Source organism: Leucoraja erinacea, chromosome 32, assembly GCF_028641065.1.
Source record: "Leucoraja erinacea ecotype New England chromosome 32, Leri_hhj_1, whole genome shotgun sequence".
In the NCBI taxonomy this organism is placed as follows: Eukaryota; Metazoa; Chordata; class Chondrichthyes; order Rajiformes; family Rajidae; genus Leucoraja; species Leucoraja erinaceus.
This window is the reverse complement of record NC_073408.1, coordinates 9,095,475-9,122,102: the sequence shown is the minus strand read 5'-3', so window position 1 is coordinate 9,122,102 and position 26,628 is coordinate 9,095,475. Positions and strand designations below refer to the sequence as shown.

Genomic DNA, 26,628 nt, shown 5'->3' with positions numbered 1-26,628 from the left:
CTAGCTCAGTATCTCAGCAATGCAGCTGAGGGAGGTGCTTGCGTAAGGTCTGACAGATAAAGGAAGGTTACTGAGCAATGCCAATCAACTCTCGGCAGATATCACTCTGTTTATATCTCTTTTGTTCCAGTGTTGGAATGATATGCGAATCAACTTGCAACAATATATATTTTTTTGTTTAGTTTAGTTTAGAGATCCAGCGTGGAAACGGGCGGGCCCTTTGTCCCACTGAGTCTGCACCAACCAGCGATCCCCGCATACTCGAACTGCCCTACACTCTAGGGGCAATTTATCAAAGTAATTTGACCTACAAACCTGTGCTCCTTTAGTGTGTGGGAGGAAACCGGAGCATCCGAGAAAAAACCCGCAGGGAGAAAGTACAAACTCTGTCAAGTCAAGTCAAGTTTTATTCGTCACTTGCACATAAAGTGCAGTGAAATGAATTAGCCAGCAGCGGTACAATAAAAAAAACACACAATAAATATTTACACAAACATCCACCACAGCATTCATCACTGTGGTGGAAGGCACACTGTGGTAGAGCCAATACTGGTAGTCAGGATCCAACCCGGATCTCTGGCGCTGTAAGGCAGCACTCTACCATTGTGCCACCATGCCACCCCGCCAATTTACATTGTTTCAACCAATGTCATTTGCATGTTGCAGGGGGCTTTGGTCTTCAAGGTGTGGTATTCTGGCCAGCGTTTGTTGAATTTCTGGAGAGCAATGTTCAGCATCATCATTGTGTTGAAACAGCCTGAATGGGGAACGCTCTGCCGAAAGAAACCTGCAATCTCCACCCACCCCCTTCAACACTTTCTGAGCAGGCAGACGTGTCAATGTCCACCACAGTTCAGGCAGCAGCAGGAGATTCCAGTCCAGGACAAGTAGGGAAAATGCAGTGGGTGGGAAGGAACTGTAGATGCTGGTTTATACCAAAGAAAGACGCAAAATGCTGGAGTAACTCAGCGGATCAGGCAGCATCTCTGGGAGAGAAAGTAAGTGCAGACTTGTCCCATCAAGATCACACCCTCCAGCCCCATGTTGAATCTAATAGAAGACTGGAGGATACAGTTGCTGCTAGGATTTTTCTTTCTTAGACATTTCCATCACTAACTACTGCAGGATGACCACTTTCCTTCTTTGGGTTCACATCCCCCTACAACCCCATGCCCAGCCGCCCACTGTTTTCTGCTCCTTCCCCCTCCCCCCCTTTGTGTCCCACCTGGACTTCCACCTATTTCTCCCCGCTTGCTACTTTCCTCCCTCAGGTTTCACAATCCATAACTTCTTCTGACCTGCCACACACCTTCTGCTGTTACTGTTAATCCTGGCTAAATTGGAGAGGCCAGGACTTCAAAATGGGGCAAAAGCTTCAGGGAGATTTGGTAAATTTGCTGGGAGATTTGGTAAATTTGGAATTGCTCTCTGCTGAGCTGGGACAAGCTGCGGAGAGGTGCCAGTGTGTCTTGAGCTTGGATACAATTTGCAAGCAAAGAATAAGAACATCTGAAAACCCTGTCAATTAGGTGCAAAATGTATAGAATGGATTGGATGGCTGCAAACCAACGGAATATGAGGTGCTGTTCCTCCAATTTCCGGTGCTTCAGCTCGCTGTGGCCATGGAGGAGACCCAGGACAGAGAGGTCGACAGAGACGGGAGTGGGAGGGGATGAGTTAAAGTGCTGCTGAGCTGAGCCACCGGGAGGAGTGGGAGGGGGAGTTGAAATGCTGAGCCACCGGGAGGTTGGTTATTGCGGACCGAGCGGAGGTGTTCGGCGAAACGATCGCCCAACCTCCGCTTGGTCTCACCGATATAGATCTGCTGACATCTAGAGCAGCGGACGCAATAGATGAGGTTGGAGGAGATGCAGGTAAACCTCTGTTGCACCTGGAACGATTGCTTGGGTCCTTGAACGGAGTCGAGGGGGGAGGTAAAAGGACAAGTGTTGCATCTCTTGCGGTTGCAAGGGAAAGTGCCCGGGGAGGGGGTGGTATGAGAGGGAAGGGAAGAATTGACAAGGGAGTTATGGAGGGAGCGGTCTTTGCGGAAGGCAGATATGGGGGGAGATGGGAAGATGTGGCGAGTGGTGGGGTCACGTTGGAGGCGGCGAAACTGACGGAGGATTACCTTTTGTATGTGACGGCTGGTGGGGTGAAAGGTGAGGACTAGGGGGACTCTGCCCTTGTTGCGAGTGGGGGGATGGGGAGAGAGAGCAGTGTTGCGGGGTATGGAAGAGACCCTGGTGCAAGCCTCATTTATGGTGGAGGAGGGGAATCCCCGTTCCCTGAATAATGAGGACATTTCAGATGTCCTGGTGTGGAACGCCTCATCCGTGGAGCAGATGCGGCGTAGACGGAGGAATTGGGAGTAGGGGATGGAGTCCTTACAGGCCTGTGGTCACCAATGACCTGCCATGCTCTGTTCTGCCACTCCCCTCTTTCAGCTTTCTTCTCCCCCACTTACAATCAGTCTGAAGAAGAGTCTCGACCTAAAACGTCACCTATCCATGTACCCCATGTTCAACCTGACCTGCTGAGTTACTCCAGCACTTTGTGTCCTGTTGTCTATTAACCACGGTAGGATGGTGGCACAGTGGTAGAGTTGCTGCCTTACAGCACCAGAGACCCAGGTTCGATCCTGACCACAGGTGCTGTCTGTACGGAGTTTGTACATTCTCCCTGTGACTGCGTGGGGTTTTCCCCGGGTCCTCCCACAGTCCGAAGACATACAGGTTTGTAGGTCGATTGGTTTCTGTAAATTGTAAATTGCCCCTCGTGTGTGTAGGATAGTGCCTGTGTACGAGGTGATCGCTGGTTGGCACGGACTCGGTGGGCTGAAGGGCCTCTAAAATATAAAGCAGCATCTGCAGTGCCTGCTTCCCACGCAGTAACCGCGGCAGACGCTAGCCTGGGTACGTTTCAGGGGAAATCTATTCCAGTCGTTAATTGCTCTGCTCTTCCCTTAGGATTTGGTGAAAGTGCCATATTTGTGTGCATGTGATGTATCGGTGCATTTGGCACTGCTGCTGTTTGAAGATCACACATTATTCGTCCGCATCATTTATCAGCGCGACCTTCATGCGGTCATCTCCTTGGAGAGCCCGGCGTAGCTGCACACTTACAGCAACGTTAATCAGCTGTAAAGCCACGTGGCCAGCTGCACACTTACAGCAACGTTAATCAGCTTTAAAAGTCTTTGCAGCGTTTCACCCCACCTCCCCAAAGCCTTCGGATAAACGTTTTTTAAAAAAAAATGCTCAGCTCTTATCGTGTTCCCAAACATTTAATTCACAAAATGTGCACATCATTGACAAGGTCAGTGACTATCGTCAGCAGCCACTGCTGAACGGTTGCTTCGTGCATCATTCAGGCATCGTCACTTACACTGACGCTCACGGCAGCGGTATTTATTTATTTATTTATTTATTTATTTATTTAGTTTACGGACCCTGCCTGCCTTGGTGGGAATCGAACCCAGGCTTTCAGGTCAATAGCCCCAGGGCTCCATGCACTGACTTAGTCACTATGAAGTTACCGAACAAACCATTGATGATGTTGATTAGTTTAGTCTTTGTTTAGTTTAGAGAAACAGGCCCTTTAGAGAAATAGTTCCCAGAAACAGGTCTGCTTCCCAACTAAACATAAATCCTGTCCCTTGGAACTTTTTCCAGTAATTTCCCAACAGCCCCTTTCTTGACTGGGGGTCAACATTAGCTCTCCTCGTCTCAGGCACCTCACCCCTGGATAACAAAGATGCCAACATCTCTGATAGGGCCCCATTGTTCTCCTCACTTGCTACCTGGAATAGATCTTGCCAGTCCCTGGGGATAGTACTCGAGTAGAATATGATTTGCCTGGATAGCACGCAAGCAAAGAAAGAAGCTTTTCACTGTGTCTAGGTACAGGTGACAGCTTGTAGCAAATCAATACATTCAGTTGGGCAAATCTCCAGGGGAACGTGTATCGATATCTCCAACACTTCCTCCCTCCTGACACGGACAGTGTCTGTCCCTCACCTCTCCTTCCTCCACATCTTCACCCTGATGAATACTAACGAGAAGTCTACCTTTAGACTCTGCTGATATCTCCCTGTCTCCACACACACTTTTCATCCTTGGTCACTGAGGGGACATTCTCCATCCTCAGATACCTTCTCCTTTCTAATGATAGTCATACAGCTTAGAAACAGGCCCTTCGGCCCAACTTGCTCATGCCGACCAACATGCCCCATCTACACAAGTTCCACCAGCCTATGTTTGGCCCGTATCACTCTATGCTATCCCTAGAATGCATGGACCTATCCAATCGATGTACCTGTCTAAATGCTTTGATAAAAGTTGCAATGGTACCTGCCACAACTGCCTCCTCCGGAAATAGACAGAAAATGCTGGGGTAACTCAGGGGGTCAGGCAACATCTCTGGAGAAAATAAATAGGTGATGTTTTGGGTTGGGACCCTTCTTCATACTGGAAGGTAGATGTGGGTGGAGGGGGAGGAGAAACTAGAGGCGAGAAAAGGCCAGTCCCTCTGCTGGCAGCTCGTTCTATACACCCACCATCCTCTGTGCGAAATAAGTTCTTATTCAATATTTCCCCCCTCCTCAAAGGTTCAGAGATTCACCTTATCCCTCATTGCCATGGTCGTGTCAAGTCCTAGGCCAGGGGAGAACAAACTAGGACGGACCAAACACCGAGCTACTGACCTGCAACGCAGAGAGAGCCACGGCCCCACAGAGGCAGACGAGCGGGTAGATGGGGAAGAGGAAACGTTCTTCCTTGTGTGGCCGAGTGAAGAAGATGAGGATCCAGATGTACATGGGCGAGAGGGTCAGCCAGTACGGACGGCCAAGGTTGTGCACTGCAAGAGAGTCAATGCAAGAGTTATGGCAAGAGCGTCAGGGAGAGGTTCACTGAGAACAGCCGAGGCACGGACTTGCTCGTTTACAACCCGTGCCGTGAACCTGCACCTTCACAGACTGGCCTTCATCCTTAACTAGTCGAAGGTAGACTCTAAATGCTGGAGCAACTCAGCGGGGCAGGCAGCATCTCTGGCGAGGAGGAGCGGGTGACGTTTCGGGTCGAGGTACTTCCTCAGACTGAGAGTCAGGGGAGAAGGAGGCAGAGATATGGAAGGGTAAGGTGAGAAAAGACACATCGAAGCAGACGATGAGAAGGAAATATAGAATGGTTCATTGTTAGCTGAGGGGGAGGTGACAAGGAGGCTTACAAGCAGTAAAAGGTAATCAGGAGGACAGGGAAACTAGTCGGAGAACTGGGATGGGGAGGAACACACTCTGAGTCCCCTGACATTCAGTTTGAAGAAGGGTCTGAGACCCAAAATAAAATCTCCCCATCCCCCCTCTCCCATCCTAGTTTTCCGAGTAGTTTCACTCTCCTCCTGATGACCTTTTACTGATTGTAAGCCTCTTTGTCACCTTCCCCTCAGCTAACAATGAACTACATTCTACATTCCCAAAACGTCACCTATCCACGTTCTCCAGAGAAGCTACCTGACCCATAGTGACAATTTCAGGTAGTCCTTGCTTTCTCCCTCCTTTCCCTCCCCTTCCCAGCTCTCCCATAAGCCTACTGTCTCCGCCTCTTCCTTTCCTTTTCCCACCCAACCCCGACATCAGTTTGAAGACGGGTCTCGACCCGAAACGTCGCTTATTTCCTTCTCTCCATAGATGCTGCCTCACCCGCTGAGTTTCTCCAGCATTTTTATCTACCACAGTGTTACTCTGCAACTTTGTGTCCTTGATTGATAACTACCTTTCTAAAGCAACACTGGCGTGTATAAAAGGACTTTGGGCATCCTGCAACCTTGAAACACAACAAAGAATTGTAGATCTTCCTACTACACAAGAGAGTGTGGCCAGGGTTGACTACAGGGAATAAAATAAAGAAATGGGTTAATTACAAAGTAATTCAAACTGAAGTCACTATAATTTATAGCATTTAGTCTATGCTGTAATATAATTCAAACATTTTAACTCAAAGCAGAAAGGCAGAGATGTACTAAATAATGGAGGGTTCTCGAAACTGCAGATCGGATCTGTGTCGACCATACTAACTGATGGAGAGTTCTTGAACGTACACAGATCAGATGCTTGTGGACCATGCTAAATGACATGGAGAGCTCTCCAACCTACTCAGATCAGGCCTGCTTGATAGGGAAGTTGCTTGGGAACAGACTCGTCCAATCTGCTGAGCGTCTGCGAGGTCACTGGGTTTTTACTGGGTGAAGCTACATTCTGCGACCCCTCACTGCCTCTGAACACTGGCAGCTGCTAGTCGAAGCATCGCAATTCCGCTTTGGGGAATCTTGGGGAAGTGGGAACTCCTTTGTCCAAGAGGAACACTTGCCGACCAAGGAACACAAACTGAAATATAAAATTATGGAAGCAACTGATCGTATAGTTGCAAGCTTTGTTTCGGTGCTTGCAGTTTTCATTTCACATTGCGTGCTTCTCCTGGGGTTTGTAATTGAGGGAAAGCCAACAGCTGTGCGTCGGGCCACTCGAGTGCCTCTAACCGGCAGCTCCGAGAATAAGCAGCATTCAGGCAGGAAACCCGATCAGGCCGGTGAAACTCAGCAGGGAAGGGGAGCTGGAATAACCAGGGAAGGAGCGGGGTGCACTGAGATGCGGGAGAGATCTCGGCATGGGCGTTTCCGCGCCATATCCCTCGTCTAAACTTGCATTCAGAAAAAGGAAATTGATGTCGCAGTTGGAGAACTCAAAGGGGAAAGTGAAATTTAGTTCAAATCTCCATCAATAAAGAACAGATATTCACAGACTCAAGTGGAGAAATCCCCAGAGACAGGTAAGATTTGCCTCGGGCTACTATGGGAGGCAAGGGAAGAGATTGCTAGGGACTGACATTTTAAAACCTTAGATTACCTCAAGCGAGGGACCAAATAACTGGAAAGTGACAAATGTCGTCTGCATTTTCAGGAAAGGCAGCCAAACTAGACAAAGAATTGAAGAAGGCTTCCAACCCAAAACGTCACCTATTCTTCTTCTCCAGAGATGCTGCCTGACCCATTGAGTTTTGCCAGCATTTTGTGTCCATCTGGATAAAAAGTTAACCTGTCTAGGTTTGACCGGTTTCTAGCATTGAAGGTGTGCGGAATGACCAGTGTCCGCGCTGCATAACTCCGTGACTTTACACAAATTGTAAAATGAAAGGCTCTGTAAAAGAGCGAGGCAAAAAATCCACACAGGTCCATAAACTGAGACTCCATTCCCAAGCAGGACAGTGCCCATTGCCTCGTCCACAACTCTGTACCCGCCCTTACAAACAACTGTGTGGACACCGAAAACTGATGGGAAAACCCAGGAATCCTGTTCCCGGGCGATTTATTATTTTGAAAATCAGAGTATGACTCGGAATCCATAAGTATTTCAGTTACAGGTTCCACCTGCAAACAATAAAGCTCTCCGCGCCCGCACGACACCAACTGCACACGGTCTTCGTTGAAGGTTTAGACTTACAGCCCCGTTCAAGTAAACAGATGTATTGTTTTCATCTTGAGGTTCACCGCTAATATAAAACGCAGCATCACTGATCAAATATGCACGGGACAGTTACAGAGTTACAGACAGGAGTGTAAACAAATCCGTCCAAGCACCACCCTGACTGTTAGAAGTTGACACCTGACCACTCCTGATGCAGACAAAATGAGGAAGGAACTGCAAGTTCTGGTTTAAACCGAAGACAGACACAGAATGCTGGAGTAACTCAGCGGGACAGGCGGCATCTCTGGAGAGAAAGAATGGGTGACTGAAGAAGGGTCACGACCCGAAATTTCGCCCATTCCTTCTCTCCAGAGGCTGCTCAGTTACTCCAGTATTTTGTCTATCTTCACCCCTGATGCAGTCCAGTCCATGTGAAACACCACACCATACTGTCCATGTAACATGTAGGACACGCAATGCCAATCTAATAACCAAAGCATGAAAATTAGAGAAATATTGGTATCGGTTTAATATTGTCACATGTTGTGGGATACAGTGAAAGGTTTGTTTGCTTGCATGCTATCCAGTCAACTCATACTGTACATGAGTACAATCAAGCCACAAGTAACAGAGGTAGTGCAACAAGGAAAATAACAGTGTTGCCGTGCTAGTCAGAGAGAAAGAGTAGATTTTAGGGGCCGCAATCAGATAGTTATGGAGATCAGGACTAAACACTTAGCTTATGAGAGGACTGTTCAATAGTCTAATACCAAGGGGGAAGAACCGTTACTGTAACTGGTGGTTCCTCGGAGGCAGTTCAGGGTCGGCTGCGGGCGGTTCCCTGGGGCACGTAGTCCGAGCGGTGGCCGGAGGAGAGGGGACGCTGCGTTCACGGGCCGGTGACGAGGGGCCGGAGTGGGTGGAGTGGGTCGCTGGAGGCCCTGCAGCAGCGGTGGGCTCCATTGGATCGGGCGGTGCTCCAAGAGAGTGAGCACGTGGAGCAGACGCGGCCTGCAGCGGCACGGAGCGGTGGTGGAGGACATTGACACATCGCCAGGCCAGACCGATCCCTGCAACTCCAACTCAGTGCAGCCACCAGGACAACGGGACCTCATGGACAAGTCAAGACTCTGACACTTAAAAAAAAACGTTGACATAGACAATAGACAATAGGTGCAGGAGTAGGCCATTTGGCCCTTCGAGCCAGCACTGCCATTCATTGTAATCATGGCTGATCATCCCCAATCAGTACCCCATTCTCCCCATATACCTGACTCCACTATTTTTAAGAGCCCTATCTAGCTCTCTCTTGAAAGCATCCAGAGAACCTGCCTCCACCGCCCTCTGAGGCAGAGAATTCCACAGACTTGAAGTATAAAAGATGATGCCTAAAAGGTGGCGACCGTTATTTGGTGACTGAGTGTCTTACACTCTTGTATGTAGTATGATTGTGTAGTAGAACTGTCCCTGAAGTGTACACATGACAACGAAGTACCATTGAGACGTTGAAATAAACCAAGAGTGCTCTCTGGTGGTTGGTTTCATCACATGTCTCATGTCAGACCCTCCTGTCTACACTTCATTGCTCCTTATACTTTGTTCATTGAGTTCAGTAACAATTAACCAAAATGTTAAAATGAAGTACACAACTTCACTGAAGAGATCCGAAATGCTCCCGGTTGGTCCAACCTAAGATTTGATCTTTCATTAGATGTTTGGACTTTAGAGATGTATTGCAGAAACAGGCACTTTGGCCCACCGAGACCATGCCGACCAGCAATCCTCCCATACACTAGCACTATCCTTCACAATAGGGACAATTTAAAATATTACCAAAGCCAATTAACCCATACATTTTTGTAATCGGGGAGGAAACCGGAGCACCAATTTACTGCTGGTCATTGTGCTTTGTGATCCTTACCATTAAATTTTTGCAGCAGGAATTCCATGAGGGTGGTTAAGGGCAGGGCACAGAGCGCCAACACAAACACCACGTTGAAATTCAGGCAGCCATTGATGAAGTAAAACGGCCAGGGTTCAGTCCCTGGAGGGAGAGAAACAGAAAGGGGGTTGTTAATATCCCAACACAGCCAAGAATGAGATGCATCAGATGCATTTCCATTCGATGCTTTAATTTCATCATTAAACCACGAGTGAGTAGAGTTATATGTGTAGGAAGGCGTGGCAGATTTGGTTTACACCAAAGATAGACACAAATTCCTGAACTTAGCGAAACAGGTTGCATCTCCGTAGAGAAGGAATTGGGAGACCACGGTCTTGATCCGAAACATTACCCATTCCTTCTTTCCAGAGATGCTGCCTGTTCTACTGTGTTACTCCAGCATTTTGTGGCCATCTTTGATTATAGTTATAGTCACACAGTGTGGAAACAGGCCTTTGAATTCAACTTGGCCATGCCGATGAGTTATTGCCAGGAACCAGGCTAGTTACTCCGTACTTGCTATTGTTTTGTCGAGAGTTTTATATCTTCCTTTTGGAAAATGGGAACTAACACCAGAAATCTCATCGTCCTCCTCCAGTGGCTCCTCCTATCTCTCTCTCTCACCAAGACAGACAGGATCACAGCCGACCGACCGATCACAAGAGAGGGTGCTTCACAATGTTCAACCATCTTTTTGTTTTAAAAGGACATTGTGAAAAAAAAATGACTTCTGGCAGATTTAAGATCAAATTCAGAAGCCTTTATCTGATCCAAGAATCATTAACATGTGAAATATATTTCTAGGCAGAGTCCTGCACTCAACAGCTTCTTGTACTTCAAAAGACAACATGTTTTGAGTGAAAGATAAATCAGGGGTTTTATGAACCGCTATGTGATCCATTCAATCAGAACCCATTCATTCTCTTAACATGCAGGGTCCAATAAACAGTGGCATGCACCTTCTCCAATGCAGCTCAGACAAGGTTCAGCACGGGCAGTTCCCTGGTGACACCAGGGTTCCCTTGCTGGCAAATGTCCGTGAACTTACAATTTCTTTAGACTTGTCGAGATACAGCATGGAAACTGGCACTTCGGCCCGCGCCGACCAGCGATCCCCACACGCTAACAATATCCTACACACAAGGGGCATCGTACAATTTTTTACCAAAGCCAATTAACCTACAAACCTGTGCATCTTTGGAGTGTGGGAGGAAACCGGAGCTCCAGCAGAAAACCCACGCGGTCTCAGGGAAAATACACAAACTCCATACAGACAGCACCCGTAGTCAGGATCGAACCCAGGTCTTTAGTGCTGTAAAGCAGCAACTGTACCGCTGTGCCACCATGCTGCCCCAAAGCAGCGAAGGTGAATGAGGGTCCATGAACATGCCGTTGATTTAGTGTAAAAAAGCCTATCCCGCTGAGTTACTCCAGCATTTTGTGTCTACATCCTACACACACATATCTATCTATCTATATATTACTAAAACTCTGTTCTTGACCGGTTTTGGCTTTCTGTGCTGCGGTTTCCGAGAGTACGCCGCCACCTACAGCCGTCATTTTTGGCCACCTCGCTCAGAGCCCCCCTCCGCCGTATGTGTGCCGAGGATTTTTCCCGTCGATGAAAATTGACAGAGATATTAATGTTTTTACAACATTCCCCATTCTCTCTGCTGCCCCTGCTGGAGGGCGGGGGAAGGACTATAAAACTAGGAAGTGGTGTGCCTCAATCAGTCTCTGCAAGTGGTGTGCCTCAATCAGTCTCTGCAAGTGGTGTGCCTCAATCAGAGCTTTGAATGACACTGACAAATGTCTACAGCACTGTGAGTATCCTTAATTTGGTTTGAAAATGAAAATATGGTTAGAGGTAAAAAAGCACTGCCTGCAAATGGTGTTTGGGTTTGGGTTTGAGTAAAAAGGCACTCTTTCCCCCCCCCCCCCCCCCCCCTCCCTCCCCCCCCCCTCCCCCCCCCCCCCATCCTCTCCCCCTCCCCCCCCTCTCCCCCTCCCCCACCTCCTCCCCCCTCCCTCTCCTCTCCCCCCTCCTTCTCCTCTCCCCCCCTCTCCCCCCCCTTCTCCCCCCCTCCTCCTCTCCCCCCCCTCCTCTCCCCCCCCCCTCTCCTCTCTCCTCCCCCCCCTCTCCCCCCCTCCTCTTCCCTCCCCTCCTCTCTCTCTCTCCTCTCAACGGGTTTGCACTTGGTCTAGTATAATATATATATATATATATAGACACACACATACGTACATCCACACGTATATGTACGCACATGCACACAAGCATGCATATATACATGCAGACACACATATAATGCTGCTGTGTGTGTACATATGTTTGTATATATTGTACATATTGTGTATATATACATTCATATATGTAAAATAATGCTGCTATATGTTTGTATATCTACACACACACACACACACTGTGGGAGTGATCGTTTCAGCAGCTCCATCTTTCTGATCATGGCATGTGATGTTATCTGAGGATCTTTGACAGAATCATTTTCTCATCATCGCCACCCACCGATTAGACTGTATAATGTGAGGAGCAGTGAGCGATGTTGGATCAGTGGAACGGGATTTATACTGGGCATGGTTAGACTTGTTATAAATAAAGCATTGTTAAAAACCCATACTAGCTCATGAGTGCAATCCAAAGTTAAGATCTCAACTTCAGCGAGCCGAATCTTCATTCTGAGAGAGTCTTGATGTTATTTACCAAACATGGGCTCCAGTGCTAAGAGAACAACGCAGCAGTGTAGAAACACGAGAGACTGCAGATGCTGGAATCTTGAGCAAATAACACAGCGCTGGAGGAACTCCGTGGGTCAGGCAGCATCTGTGGAGGGACCACACTGATTGAGAAGGGGGGGGTGGGGGGAAGAAAGCTGGAAAAGAGAGGTGGGGACAGGGCAAAGCCTGGCGACTGATTGGTAGGTACCAGTCGGGAGGGGTTGGAAATGGGTGTAGGTGACGAAGGCTAGAGGTGAAATGGAGTCACAAGTGGGGTCAGATAAGGAAAGAGAGGAGGAGCGAAATGAAAAGCTGGAGGGAGGGTTTGGGGGAAGGGGACATGGAGGCGGGAAAGGAGGATAAAAGGGAATATGAAACTTGGGGATGGAAGATGAATGTATGGAGGAGATGAAATGTCTGTGCACTGGGATGAGGTTGGGGAAAAGGTATTACTTGAAATGTTAATATCGTTGGGTTGTAAGTTACCCAAGCGGAATATGTGGTCCTGTTCCTCCATTTTGTGTGTGTGGCCTCACTCTGACAATGGAGGAGGCCCGGGACAGAAAGGTCAGCATGGGAATGGGAAGAGGAGTTGAAATGGTGAGGAACCGGGAGATCCTGCAGGCCTTGGCAGAACAAGTGCGTTCAGCAAAATGGTCACCGAGTCTACACTTGGCCTCGCCGATGAGAAATTGGCGAGGTCCAGATGTGGCTTCTTGGGGGACCCGTGGTTGATGGTCCCAGACCAGGAGAAGGAGACGCAGCTATTGGAAGGAACTGCAGATGCTAGTTTACACCGAAGATAGACACAAAATGCTGGAGTAACTCAGTGGGACAGGCAACATCTCTGGACCTGATTAAATTTGACATTGTATGCCTCGTTTTCACCTTCCCCTAGCTAACAATGATCTATTCTTTCTACTTCCAACCTGGTACAGCATTTTTTTCCCACAGGTGTAACCTCTCAAATGTGGCGTTTGTAAATTGCAGATTGCTTAATTAAGTGAATTTGAATCAAGGAGTGGCTGGTCCTGCCTCGTTGGGTGGTTCTCTGCAACAATGGAGCCACCTCACCAACACTGCACCCATTTTAATGCACGTTATCTTAAAATACCTGACCTCGTTATAATGACTCTAATTTGCTTGCGATTGTGCACCAGCGGCATTCCAATCACGGCTTGTGTGAGACAATAGTTCTCATTAAGTGAAAGATGTGAAAATGTGTCATGTTTCTCTCTGTGTGTGGGTTAATTTGGGCTTCACACTGTGGGTGCCTGTTGAATTTAATTGGAGATGTGAGCACAGTCTGGAGCTGTTAGTGTCGACACTTCAGGATTTTACTGAGACATGGTTGCAAACTGGCTTGTGCGTGTCGATTGAGCCACCTCACCCGAGGACAGTAAGTGGGAAAGCAAACGCCATTGGCAGCGTAACTCCTGTCAAAAAATGGTGAAGAATTGCTGCACGGCCTCTCTTGCACAAGAAACCATCCCGGTCACGTGGAGACATCTGAGACGGAGGGTGTAGAACAGTGAGCAACAATGGCAGAGGTCAAACCATGCAGTCTTGGAAACAGCAGCTTCCCTGTACCCATCTCTGGAGAACATGGATTGTTGACTTTCTTAGGGCGGGATCCTTCTTTAGTTTTTGCTCAAAGCGGAGTTACACAAATCACAACAGTGTGCGTTCACGCACACGACCAGAATCAAAGGTAATCCCAACGTGAAAGTTTGATAGAACCTTATTGCCAAACTTTGCAGTAACCCACTAAAGAACCTCGCGATTGAGATAGTGTTCGGAAGCAGGTCTTACAAACGCCCACAGTTCACGGCCTGCCGTATGATCACACACACACGAGCACGCACGCGTGCACACACACACACACACATCCACTGAACCCTCGCCAAACTCCCCCCCCCCCCCATTCACATCCTCACTCTCCTCCTTCCTTATATGGACAACTCTCCCACACCCCCATCTCCCCCCCCCCCCCCCCCCCTCTCCTCCACCCCCGCCCCTTCCACAGATCTCCCACCCCCTCCCCCATCCTGAATGCTGACCCCCCACACCCTCCCCTGTCCCCAGACCCTTCCCCTCTCCCATTCATGAATCCTCATATCCCCCCCATCCCTTGGGGTGGGGTCTCCCCTGGTCCACAGAGCCTTCCCCCCTCCCAGGGTCTCATGAATCTGAGGGGTGGGGGTGGGGGGGGGGGTGAGGGTGGGGGTGAGGGGAGAGGGTGGGGGTGGGGGTTGGGGGAGAGGGTGGGGGTGGGGGTGAGGGTGGGGGTGGGGGTGGGGGTGAGGGTGGGGGTGGGGGAGAGGGTGGGGGTGAGGGTGGGGGGTGGGGGTGAGGGAGAGGGTGGGGGGTGGGGGGGTGGGGTGTGGGGGTGGGGTGGGGAGGGGGTGGGGGTGGGGGTGAGGGTGGGGGTGAGGGAGAGGGTGGGGTGGGGGTGGGGGAGAGGGTGAGGGTGGGGGGGTGAGGGGAGGGTGAGGGTGGGGGGGGGGGGGGATGAGGGGGTGGGGTGAGGGTGGGATGAGGTGGGGTGAGGGTGGGGGAGAGGGAGAGGGTGGGGGTGGGGGAGGATGGGGGTGGGTGAGGGTGGGGGTGGGGTGAGGGTGGGGTGAGGGTGGGGTGAGGGTGGGGTGAGGGTGGGGTGAGGGTGGGGAGGGGTGGGGGGTGGGGGTGAGGGTGGGGGGTGAGGGTGGGGGGTGGGGGTGGGGTGGGGGTGAGGTGAAATCTGCTTCGTGTTTGTGGAGGAATCTCTACTATTGAGCAGCTGCAAAAAGGCCCCGATACTTCCAACAGCTTTTGAATGGATTTGCTGGGATGCTGCGCCCAATTATACATAGCAACTTCCCTCTATATAAATAGTCATTCTTAGTCATCTAAATCGGGTTACGCTTGGGTGGTAGATTAACACAGTGATTAATAAAGTTTATTTTTAGTGATAAACACACTTTCGGCAGCATGAGACAAAATGACTCAAGAATTGTTTTTTTGCTAGCTCAGTCATCGTGTGGAGACTGGGCGTGGGGGGTGGAGGAGAGATGTAGAGGGGATGGGGGAGAGAGGTGGGGGGGGGGGAGAGGTGGGGGGGGGAGGAGAGAGAGAGGGGTAGGGAGGGGGTGAGAGAGAGAGGGGGGGGGAGAGGAGGTGGGGGGGGGGGGAGAGAGAGGTGCGGGGGGAGAGAGAGTGTGGTGGGGGGAGAGAGAAGTGGGGGGGGGGAGAGAGAGATGGGGGGGGGGAGAGAGATGGGGGGGGGAGGGAGAGAGGTGGAGGGGGGGGGGGGGGGGGGGGAGAGAGGTGGGGGGAGAGAGAGTACAGGGGACGAGAGAGGTGTAGGAAGTGGAGGTAGAAATTGCTGTGACTTGGTGCTAGGTTATTGGTTGTACCACAGATGGAAACATGCAATGTCAGATGTCTGCATCTGTGTGTGCGTGGATAGTGTTAGTATACGGGGTAGTCACTGGTCGGGGCGGACCCGGTGGGTCAAAGGGCTGTTTCGGCGCTGTATCTCTAAAGTCCCAGAAACATACTAATCTTCTCTGCACTTTGTCCAGCCCTGCCACAGACGCTGACGCTGACGCAAGAGACTGCGACTGTGGAACAGGCCGGGGACTGATGACAAGTCGCTGACAACAATTGCAAACAGCCCACACTCACTCACGGCTCAGCGGGGCCATCGTGTGGTCAGATGGTGCACTGTAGCACGACACAATGAGCATACAATCTTCAACATTAACCTTTGAGTAAGTGAATAACAGGATGATACTTTATTGTTACATGTGACATGTCACAGTGAGATTCTTTGTTTTACATGCCCAAGGTAGGCGGAGAGTCGCCACATGGGAATGTCTCGGCCATTAATAACAACTCTTACAAATTCAATTATCCAGGTTTGCCAATTCCACATTCCCCAACAGATTTATGAAGAGATCCAGACATTTATAAAGCAGAATCAACATTCTGTTGGTGCCACACAATCTATCCTAGATATTATCTGCAAGAACTGTTTGGTGTATTATTTTAGGTAGACAATAGGTGCAGGAGTAGGCCATTCGACCCTTTGAATCATCCACAATCAGTACCCCGTTCCTGCCTTCTCCCCATATCCTCTGACTCCGCTATTTTTAAGAGCCCTCTCTCTTGAAAGCATCCAGAGAACCCGCCTCCACCGCCCTATGAGGCAGAGAATTCCACAGACTCACCACTCTCTGTGACAAAAAGTGTTTCCTCGTCTCCGTTCTAAATGGCTTACTCTTTATTCTTAAACTGTGGCCCCTGGTTCTGGACTCCCCCAACATCGGGAACATGTTTCCTGCCTCTAGCGTGTCCAAGTCCTTAACAATCTTATGTGTTTCAATGAGACACCCTCTCATCCTTCTAAACTCCAGAGTATACAAGCCCAGCTGCTCCATTCTCTCAGCATATGACAGTCCCGCCATCCCGGGAATTAACCTTGTAAACCTACGCTGCACCCCCTCAATAGCAAGAATGTCCTTCCTCAAATTAGACGAATTAGTAAAATTATTTCTATTACTTCCTGGTCCAGACAAATGTTCAGTATCGGGACGGGTGACAATGAAACTCTTGTGGCTAGGTAACACAACTACAGATCAGAGCAATGTATTGCATAATTAAACTGGCCACCTTTATCAGAGGGGACACAGTAACGGCGGTGGGTGCAGGTGGGGACGGTGCAAGGGGGGGGAGGGGGGAGAGCCTCACCGTAGATATCGGGCCCGTGGGGGGTGAAGACATTGTAGACAATGATGCCCAGCGGAGCCACCACCAGTCGTCCGTAGTAGTAGCTGTCCACCGCCACCAGAGGGAGCTGTGAACCAGGAGACACATCTACATTTAGATAGCGCCTTACCCAGCCTCCCACCACCTCAAAGCTTCACAACGGACGAAGGACTTCTGGGGGCACAGTCGTTGTTGCAATTTGGGGGCCGTGGCACCGCAAGCCCTGACCAACAGCAAGGGGTCAGGGCACATCTGTGCTACAATGAAGACAGTGAAACATATCCGGGACACCACAAGGAACTTGTCATATCGGTCGGTGTCCTGGCATCTTCAGTGGCAACAGGTATCTCCAAATACAACAGCAGCTCCAACTGCTCTCTCCTGATGGGTCTCTACTTCTCACCCACCAGGCATCGGCTCCAAGCTCCACCCTACCCCCACCCAGCTCCGTCTGCTCGCTATACGCCCCCCTCCCCACTGCAACCTGTCAGCCCCCAACCTCACCCCTCCACCCCACCCCCTCTTCATATCCACTGCCTGCCTGCATCACACTCAGTCCAGATGCAGGGACTCAACCTGAATCTGCAACCTTCCCTCTGTCTCCATGGATGCTGCCCGACTACTGTTTGTATATTTGTGAGTATGTGTATATATATACACACACACAAACACACTAAACTTTTTTTTCTCTCCCGTTTATCATATTGTTTACAGTGTACGATGTTTACATATTCTGTTGTGCTGCAGCAAGTAAGAATTTCATTGTTCTATCTGGGACACACGGCAATAAAACACTCTTGATTCTTGTCGGTAAACGTGACATTAAACTAAACTATACGAACTATTTTCAAATCTGCAGCGGTACTTTTAGAAGTGAACAAATTTAAACAGACAACTTTGATGTGCAACAAGTCAGATGCTCTCCAGTGATCTAACGGGGAGCGTGGTACACACACCAACAGCAAGACTGTCGATTGAGAACACAAAAGGAGTCAGTCAGCTCCTGAGATGTCTGTAGGGATGCTGTTTGCTTCACCTGCTCTGGTTTCATTTGCTACACTCTGTGAGTGGTCAGTGCAGTGATCCAGACCTAGGCTGGTGGAGGTCATGCTGTGATAATCTTCCCCTCCCACACTTACCAGGAAAACCAGGAGCGCCACAACTGCCCAGGTAATAAAACTCTGCAGCTTCCTCTTCAGTATCAGCAGGTCAAATGCTATCGGCAGCCTGCAGTAAGAGAACAAGTCATTAGATTACACAAAGAACTACAGACGCTGGTCTCCAAAAATAGCCACAAATTGCTGGAGTAACTTAGCGGGTCAGGCAGCATCTCTGGAGAACATGGATAGGAGAAGTTAGGCACAAAATGCTGGAGTGACTCAACAGGAACAAGCAGCATCAATGGAGAGAAGGCCAAAACTCTGAACATTAATAGCCTATTATCTGTTATTTGCACATTATCAGTTTACTTATTCATGTGTGTATATATAGTTATATAATGGTATATGGACACGCTGATCTGTTCTGTATTCATGCCTACTGTGTTCTGTTGTGCTGAAGCAAAGCAAGAATTTCATTGGCCTATTAGGGACACATGACAATAAATTCTCTTGAATCTTGAATTTTGAATCTTGAATATACAATAGACAATAGTATGCAGGACAGGCCATTCGGCCCTTTGAGCCAGCACCGCCATTCAATGTGACCAAGGCTGATCATCCCCAATCAGTACCCCGTTCTGGGTGACGTTTGGAATGGGTGACGTTTCAGGTCGAGACCCTTCTTCAAAAACTGCCTGTCCCGTTGAGTTGCTCCAGCATTTTCTGCCTATTTTTGGTTTAAACCAGCATCTGCAGTTCCCTCCTATGGATAGGTTACTTGTTGGGTTTGGACCCTACTCGAAGGCCGAGAAGGATCCAGACCTGATACTTCACCTATCCATGATCTCCAGAGATGCTGCCTGACCCGCTAAGATACTCCACCACTCTCTGTGTGTCTATTTTTTTTTTTTTTTTAAGTTATTGGATTAATTTTGTTAATATCTATTATGAAGAAACATTATGAGACCACTCAGAAAACAGCCTGTTGAATAAACACAGCAAAGCTCAAGACAAACAGAAGGGGTTTTCTCCACACCCCCCTCACCCCATCCTCATCCTCATGCAAAGCGTTTTGAACCATGAACAAGCCTTACACAACAGGAGAAGCACAACTGGCTGGGACATGGGGTATTCATTGAACGGAGCACTTTTTGTTATGGTCTGCATTGCTACAGTGTACCGGCTACTAAAGAGTTCAAAAATAGATTTTCAGATTTTTAGAATTTTAATTCTTAATTTTTTGAATTAGAATTTTAGTTTATTACATTACAATTTGGTTACAAAATCAAAAACAGAAGAGGGGATTGAATGGTGGAGTGGGCCCGATGGGCTGAATGGCCTCATTCTGCTCCTATGTTTTATGGTCCCGCTGTGTTGTATCGTTCAGCAACCCCCCACGCACTAACCCGAGGTTGACCAGTGTAGCAGCAGGGAGCCGCGTTGGAGGAGGCCCTTACCCGAGGACGGCGCTGAAGGGCCATCCGACGATGGCTCCGGCCGCCACGCCCAGCACCGCCACCGCGTCTCGCTCCGTGAACCAGCCCGTCATGGCGATCAGTGTGGTGTACATGCAGAAGCTGCTGGGAAGCAAGGCTGCAAGAGAGAGCGAGGCAGAGAGAGCAATGGGCCACAGTCCCGGTGGGTGAGACATCGGGCAGGGACAATACCAAGGGCAGTGAGGGGGGGGGGGGAATACATGGGGCAGCAACCCAAGGGCAGTGAAGGAGGAGGGTAGAGAGACTTGGGGCATGGGCATGAATGACAGTGTGGGAGGTGTTGGGGGAAATTCACTCATCCCTTTCCACCCAAACCATCTCCTCCCCAGATACTTTCCCCTTCAACCACAGGAGATGAACACCTGCCCATATACCTCCTCCCTCACTTCCATCCAGGAGCCCCAGTAGTCCTTTAGATGGGACAGAGTTTCACATGCACCTCCTCTAACCTCGTCTACTGCATCCGGTGCTCCCGATATGACCTCCTGTACAGTATGCTTTCCCCTTGCATTTAACCTCCAAAAACACAACACCTCACTCTTGTCCAGATTAAACTCCATCTGCCACTTCTCCACCCAAATATCCAACTGGTCCATATCCTGCTATATTCTTTGACAACCTTCCTCACGATCCAAACCTCTGCTTATTAATTAGAACTTTATCCAGATCCTATATATATATATACACATATATATACACACATATATATACACATATATATATATATACAACAAATTGCTGGAGTAACTCAGCGAGATCGGCAGCATCTCTGGAGAGAAGGAATGGGTGACGTTTCATGTCAAGACCCTTCTTCAGACAGGACCTCTTCTGCAGAATGTCACGTATATTATCCCATATATACCCATGCTTTTCCAAATACGACTCAATCCTATCCTCAGGAATCTTCTCCAATAGTTTCCCTACCACGGATGTAAGTCTCACTGCCCTATGATGTCCTAGGTCGTCTCTATTGCCCTTCAACGCACATCACTGGCTATTCTCCAGTTCTCTGGGAGCTCACCTGTGGCTAAAGTGAATACAAAGGTCTTCATCAAGGCATCTGCAATCTTCTCTCTTGCCTCTATCAATAACCTGGGATAGATCCCATCAGACTGTGGGAACTTAACCACCTTAACGTTCTTCAAAAAACCCAACACCCATCCATCTTGACATCAACATGCGCAAGCATCAGCTTACCCCTCCCTGATCTCGCCATCCTGCTTTACCTTCGCGTTGGGTGAATACAGTGGCAAAGTTCTCATTGAGGCCCTCACACTCTTCCTCAGGCTCGGAGCATAGATTCTCCTCTTCCGCCCTTGACTGATCCTACCGTCTTCCTAACTACCCACCGGTTTCTAATACACAAATAAAACGATGCCTTGGCATTCTCTTTAATCCATCTCACCAAGGGCATTTCACGGACCCTCTCGGCCCCCTCCTGATTCCCATTTAGGTTCTCCCTTTATATCCCTCAGGGGTTTGTCCGATCTCAGCTTCCAAAACCTTACATCTGCTAACTGACGAAGCCAAACGAGGAAGGTCCAATCACTCCCAGATTCCCCCGATCCCCTCTCATCCTGGGTGTTACTCTATCCGTTTGGACAAGACTCCCCCGTGACTTACCCGCAGCGGAGCAGAACATTCCTGTACTCAAAACCAAGAACGCCAACATCAGTCGCCCCACGTGGAGACCAAACTTCTTGCAAACGGCTCTGGAACACAAACCAGCAGATTCTCCGTTAGTACCAAGGGGTGCTGAGAAAAAGAAGCAGTGGCTCTGCCCCAGTCATTAACAATTGTCTAAATATCAGGGCTCATTTGGTCAGGGTCGGGAGGTCAGTGACAGTGGAGGCCGTCAAAAAGGTTGTCAAAGAATACTGCAGGATATAGACCAGTTGGGTGGAGAAATGGCAGATGGAGTTTAATGTGGACAAGTGTGGGACGCTGTGTTTTTGGGGAATAAATGTGACAGGGTTATTATCCAACCCTTTATTTTAATTTAAACAAATAATTACAATAATATGTACAATTCTGAATTATTCTAAACAAATCCCACCACCATAGTACAAGTAAAACTAATCTTAAATTACTCAAGAAGGAACTGCAGATGCTGCAAACTCGAAGGTGCACAAAAATGCTGGAGAAACTCAGCGGGTGCAGCAACATCTATGGAGCGAAGGAAATAGGCAACGTTTCGGGCCGAAACGTTGCCTATTTCCTTCGCTCCATAGATGCTGCTGCACCCGCTGAGTTTCTCCAGCATTTTTTGTACCTTCCATTCTTAAATTACTATTTCCCCATCTTAGTTACGGATGCATTCTACACCCTGCGGTCCCGGATATCCTCATGGGTGCCCACGGTGGTCCCTCTCTAAACCCACCCGGGTGCGAACCTGGAACTCCGGAGAAGGAGTGGGAGCTGGTTCGGGCTGAGCCCTCTTCCGCCTGGCACCAGGGCCAAGCCCAGGAACTGCCCAACCAGCACAGCTTCAGCCCGACCCTCTCCGCTACGCACACGGTGTCCAGAGATGAGGGCGGTGGGTGTGAAGTGTAGCCCCTATTGTCCAACCCCGAGCCACGCTGAGTGCAGGAGGCACCCCGGACAAGGAAGGTCCAATCTCACAGTTTTTAATATTCTTATCACAAGGCAGGAACACGTCCGAGACACGATGCTGACTTACTTGTAAAAGTACAGCTCACAAACACAGCAGAAGAAGGCTAAGAGACATCGCAAGAAATAGAAGACAAGTACCTGTAAACAGAAACACCTGTTGTGATAAAGCCAACTGTGGATTCAACTTTAATGATATTAAACAGCACGTCTATAGCCGTCAATGCAGTTTCACAAAGTGCCGCGCACTGCGCTCAACCTTTCTCTGCCGCTAAACAAAGCTCAACCACTAAGGATGCAGCACATTACAGGCCCTTACGCATCGCCTTGGTCGGAGGGAAGTTACCGAAGATGGGGAACAGTATCTACTCACGTCTGAAACAACATGGGGTAACTCAGGGGGTGGGTTGCATCTGTGGAGTTAAAATGGAGAATCCATGCTGAGGCAAGAACCTTCGTCCAGCCTGAAGAAAGGTCCCGACCCGAAATATGGTCCCTCCATGCTCTCCACAGCTGCTGTCCAACCCGCTGAGTTCCACCAGCACTTTGGTTCTTGCTCAAGATTCCAGCATCTGCAGTCTCTTGCGTCTCTGGTCTGATGAGGGATAGTCATCATGGAATTGTGTAGAGGAGGTTGTGTCTTACAGAATTTATTGAGGAGGTGACGAACATGGTTGATGATGATAGGACAGTGGATGTTGACCACATGGTCCATGGAAGGTATTGCATTTTGCAAGGTCAAACGTAAAAGGAAACAGTAAATAGCAGGACCCTGGTCTGAGACCCACCACTGATCGTTGCAAACCAACGCTGGTCTCAGCCCTCTAGTCAGAACGTATACATACGTAAATGTGTAGACAACACAAACATTGGTGTTGTGGATAATGCAGAAGGTTGTCAAGGATGCAGCGGTCACGGTGGTGCAGTGGTAGAGTTGCTGCCTTACAGCGAATGCAGCGCTGGAGACCCGGGTTCGATCCCGACTACGGGTGCTGTCTGTACGGAGTGTGTATATTTGCCCCGTGACCTGCGTAGGTTTTCTCCCAGATCTTCCGTTTCCTCCCACATTCCAAACACGTGCAGGTTTGTAGGTTAATTGGCTTGGTAAATGTAAAAATTGTCCCTAGTGGGTGTAGGATAGTGTTAGCGTGCGGGGATCGCTAGTCAGCGCGGACCTGGTGGGCCTAAGGGCCTGTTTCCGCGCTGTATCTCGGAAACTAAACTAAACTAAGCAGGATATAGATCAGATGGAAATAGGAGCTAAGAAATGGCTGATGGGGGTTAAGTGTGAGTTGTTGCGCTTTGGGAGGTCAAATGTAGGATCCTCAGGGGCACTGATGTTCAGAGGGATTGTTGGCTGCAGGTACAGAACTCAAACTGGCAACACAAGTGGAGAGGGTGGCAAAGAAGGCTCTATGGTTTTACACTGCGTTTGTTCAGTAATCGTTACTTTCTGGAAGTGACAGGTATTACATCGAACCTCGGGTAATTAGGGTGCTCTCCTTCGGATAGAGACCGGGAAAGCTGTAGTGTAATTGTACACAATGGTGCAGAGCTCTGACTGAGGATAAACTGCTGAGAATTGGAGAAAGATAATATCAAAGATAATTGGAGAAAGACACATTGAGAATAGGAACTCTTTTTGTGAAAAGCAGCAAGTCGCGCTGTGGAGGGGCTGCCGTAAAGGGCAAAAGAAGCAGATTCAATAGAGACATTCCCTCGGGAATTGGAAAAGGTTGCAATGTGGTGAGAAGTGAGCAGTGTAGCGGCAGTAATTGGCAGCTGCATCTGAAGATCGATCGGCTGAAGCTGCAGGTATCCGTGATTGACAAAATGCCAAGTGCTCTGTGCACAGAGATACAGCGTACTGTTCAGTTTAGTTTATTGTCACGTGTACCAAGGGACAGTGAAAGGCTTTTTGTTAGGTGCTATCCAGTCAGCGGAAAGACTAGACATGATTACAATCGATCCGTCCACAGTGTACAGATACATGATAAAGGGAATAACATTTAGTGCAAGATAAAGTCCAGTATAGTCCAAGGATCTCCAATGAGGTCGATGTTAGCTCAGATCTGCTCTCTAGTGGGTGACAGGATGGTTCAGTTGCCTGATAACTGTTGGGAAGAAACTGTCCCCGAATGTGGAGGTGTGCGTTTTCACACTTCTGTACCTCTTGCCTGGTGGGAGAGGGGAGAAGAGGGAGTGGCTGGGGTGAGATTGATCCTTATTAAGTTGCTGGCCCTGCTGAGGCAGCGTGAAGTGTAGATGGAGTCAATCGAAGGGAGGTTGGTTTGTGTGATCACCTGGTCTGCGTCCACAATTATCTGCCACTTCTTGTGGTCTTGGATGGAGCTGTTCCCAATCCATGCTATGATGCATCCCGTTTATTAATGCTTTCTATGGCGCATCTGAGGAAGTTGATGAGAGCTGTTGATGAGAGGGACATGCCGAACTTCCTAAGCCTTTTAAGGAAATTGAGGCGTTGGTGTGCTTTCTTCGCCATTGCTTTGATACAGCTAGTCCGGGACAAGTTGCTGGTGATATTTACTCCTAGCAGGTTGAAGCTTTCAAACATCTCCACATCAGTGCCGTCAATGTATACCAGGGTATGCGTACCACTTGAAGTCGATCACACCCTCTTTTGTCTTGTGCCATGGCATTCAATGGTTCTCAGGCACTGGAGCCATGGCTGAAGGTCACACACAGACCTCCTGTAATTTAGACAAGGGGGATTCCATGGCAGAGAACAAACAACATCAACAGGAGTGTGGATGGGATCTGAGAGTGACCAAGACTTGGTTGGAACTATTTAACAGGCATGAACTCAACCAGCTGGCCTTTGGCAACATTCCTGCAACTTCCATGCTCGGCTTAGTCCCAGCACCCATTCCCCTCTTAAATATAGGTTCATTGTGGCAAGAGTGACAATGTGTGATTTCTCATCTCGGTTTTTTAAGCTCCCATCTCCAGCTTTCCTGCATCTGCGAATTTTGTTTTTATAAGATCCCCTCTCATCTTCTAAAGAGTATAAACCACCCAGTCTTTCTTCATAAGACAGTCTGACATCGCATGTAAATAAATGCCTGTGCCTTGTTTCCAGTTGGACTGACCTTGTACCGCAGCACTGTCAATGCCTTCAGTTTTATTCATAGACCAGTTCTGATCTCTCTGACCACAGTGAACGAACGAAATATAGAGTGTTGCAGTGTGGACACAGGCCCTTCGGCCCACTTGCCCACACTGGTCAACATGTTCCAGCTACACTAGTCCAGGACATGTTAGCCGGTGTGGGCAAGTTGGCCAAAGGTCCTGCTTCCACACTGTGCCACTCTATATTCTCGTTCACTGTGGTCAGAGAGATGGCTACAGTACAAGGCCAAGTCCAACTAACAAGGCACAGCATTTATTTACAATAAGTTTATTGGAGTTTTACCTTCTGCTCGCAGCGGCGACCCAGGCCTGCACAGCTTGCCTTTTGTAGATGTTCCTTGATCTGCCTTGGTGTGGTGCAGTAGAGAGGGCAGCTATGCGGTGGTGTGCTCCTCCTGCAGATGTGGGAAGTCAGGGAGACTTCCAGTGTGGGAAGTGGGTCCAACTGCAGCTCCTTACAGACCGCGCTAGCGAACTGGAACAGCAGCTGGATGACCTCAGGATCACCCAGGAGACAGAGGTCGCAGATAGGAATGACAGCGAGGAGGTCACGCCTTGGGCAGGGGCCGGAGGTAGATTGGTGACCACCTGAAAAGGCAGTAAGCAGAGTGCTGTGGCCATCCCTCTTGACAACAGATACGCCCTGGTGGATACTGCTGGTGGGGGTGACTGGTCAGGGGAGAGCAGTAAAGGAACGTATTAACAGTGTACAGTCCAAACATCTGCTATTCACTGGCTCCACAAACACTAGTGTGGACTCCGTACATTGAAATACTTTACTCCAGCACCGGAGTAAAACACAGGAACTACTTATTCACGCTAAATCTTAGAACTGTATAGCATAGAAACAGGCCACTCGGTCCAATTATTCCATGCTGATCAGTGGGCACCTTTCTGTTTTGACACTATTTCTCAGCGCGGGTCCATTGCCCCCCCCCCCCCCCTCCCCCCCCCCTCCCCTCCCCCCCTCCCCATTCCCTCTTTGAAAGTGCACATTATTATAAATTTCAACGTACCTTTCGCACTTCACACCCTAATGTACAGAGAAACAGTACAGGTAAATATATACCTCTAATGTACAGATAAATGCACCCCTAATATACAGGTAAATGTGTCTCTAATGTATAGGGACGCGGTACGGGTAAAGGTATCCCCTAATGTAGAGGGAAATAGCGGTCAGTTCAGAAATACCTTTCAATAAAACACACCTTGTTGGTTTGCAAGATTTTGGCATGGAACCAGGCAGGTAAAACGTGGAGCCATAGGTAAGCGTAAGAACGAATAGCGTACACCGGAGAATATTCCCAAGTCTGGAATCCCGTTCCATACAACAGAAAATGAATCTGGAAACAAAGACATGAAACATAAATCACATGTTCAACAATT

At 49.0% G+C, this 26,628-nt stretch overlaps 1 protein-coding gene across 2 annotated transcripts in view; it reads right to left on the bottom strand.

Annotated features, from left to right (window-relative positions):
- The window catches only part of alg9 (ALG9 alpha-1,2-mannosyltransferase), a 78,458-nt gene that overhangs the window by 48,664 nt on the left and 3,166 nt on the right, over positions 1–26,628 (bottom strand). For both annotated transcript variants that reach the window (XM_055660685.1, XM_055660686.1), the window contains exons 3-10: positions 26,451–26,585; positions 22,163–22,233; positions 21,106–21,194; positions 19,444–19,579; positions 18,026–18,113; positions 16,869–16,974; positions 9,384–9,506; positions 4,706–4,860 (exon numbers count right to left, since the gene is read on the bottom strand). In XM_055660685.1, the coding sequence (XP_055516660.1) occupies positions 4,706–4,860; positions 9,384–9,506; positions 16,869–16,974; positions 18,026–18,113; positions 19,444–19,579; positions 21,106–21,194; positions 22,163–22,233; positions 26,451–26,585 (903 nt within the window). The remainder of the gene's footprint in view (positions 1–4,705; positions 4,861–9,383; positions 9,507–16,868; positions 16,975–18,025; positions 18,114–19,443; positions 19,580–21,105; positions 21,195–22,162; positions 22,234–26,450; positions 26,586–26,628) is intronic.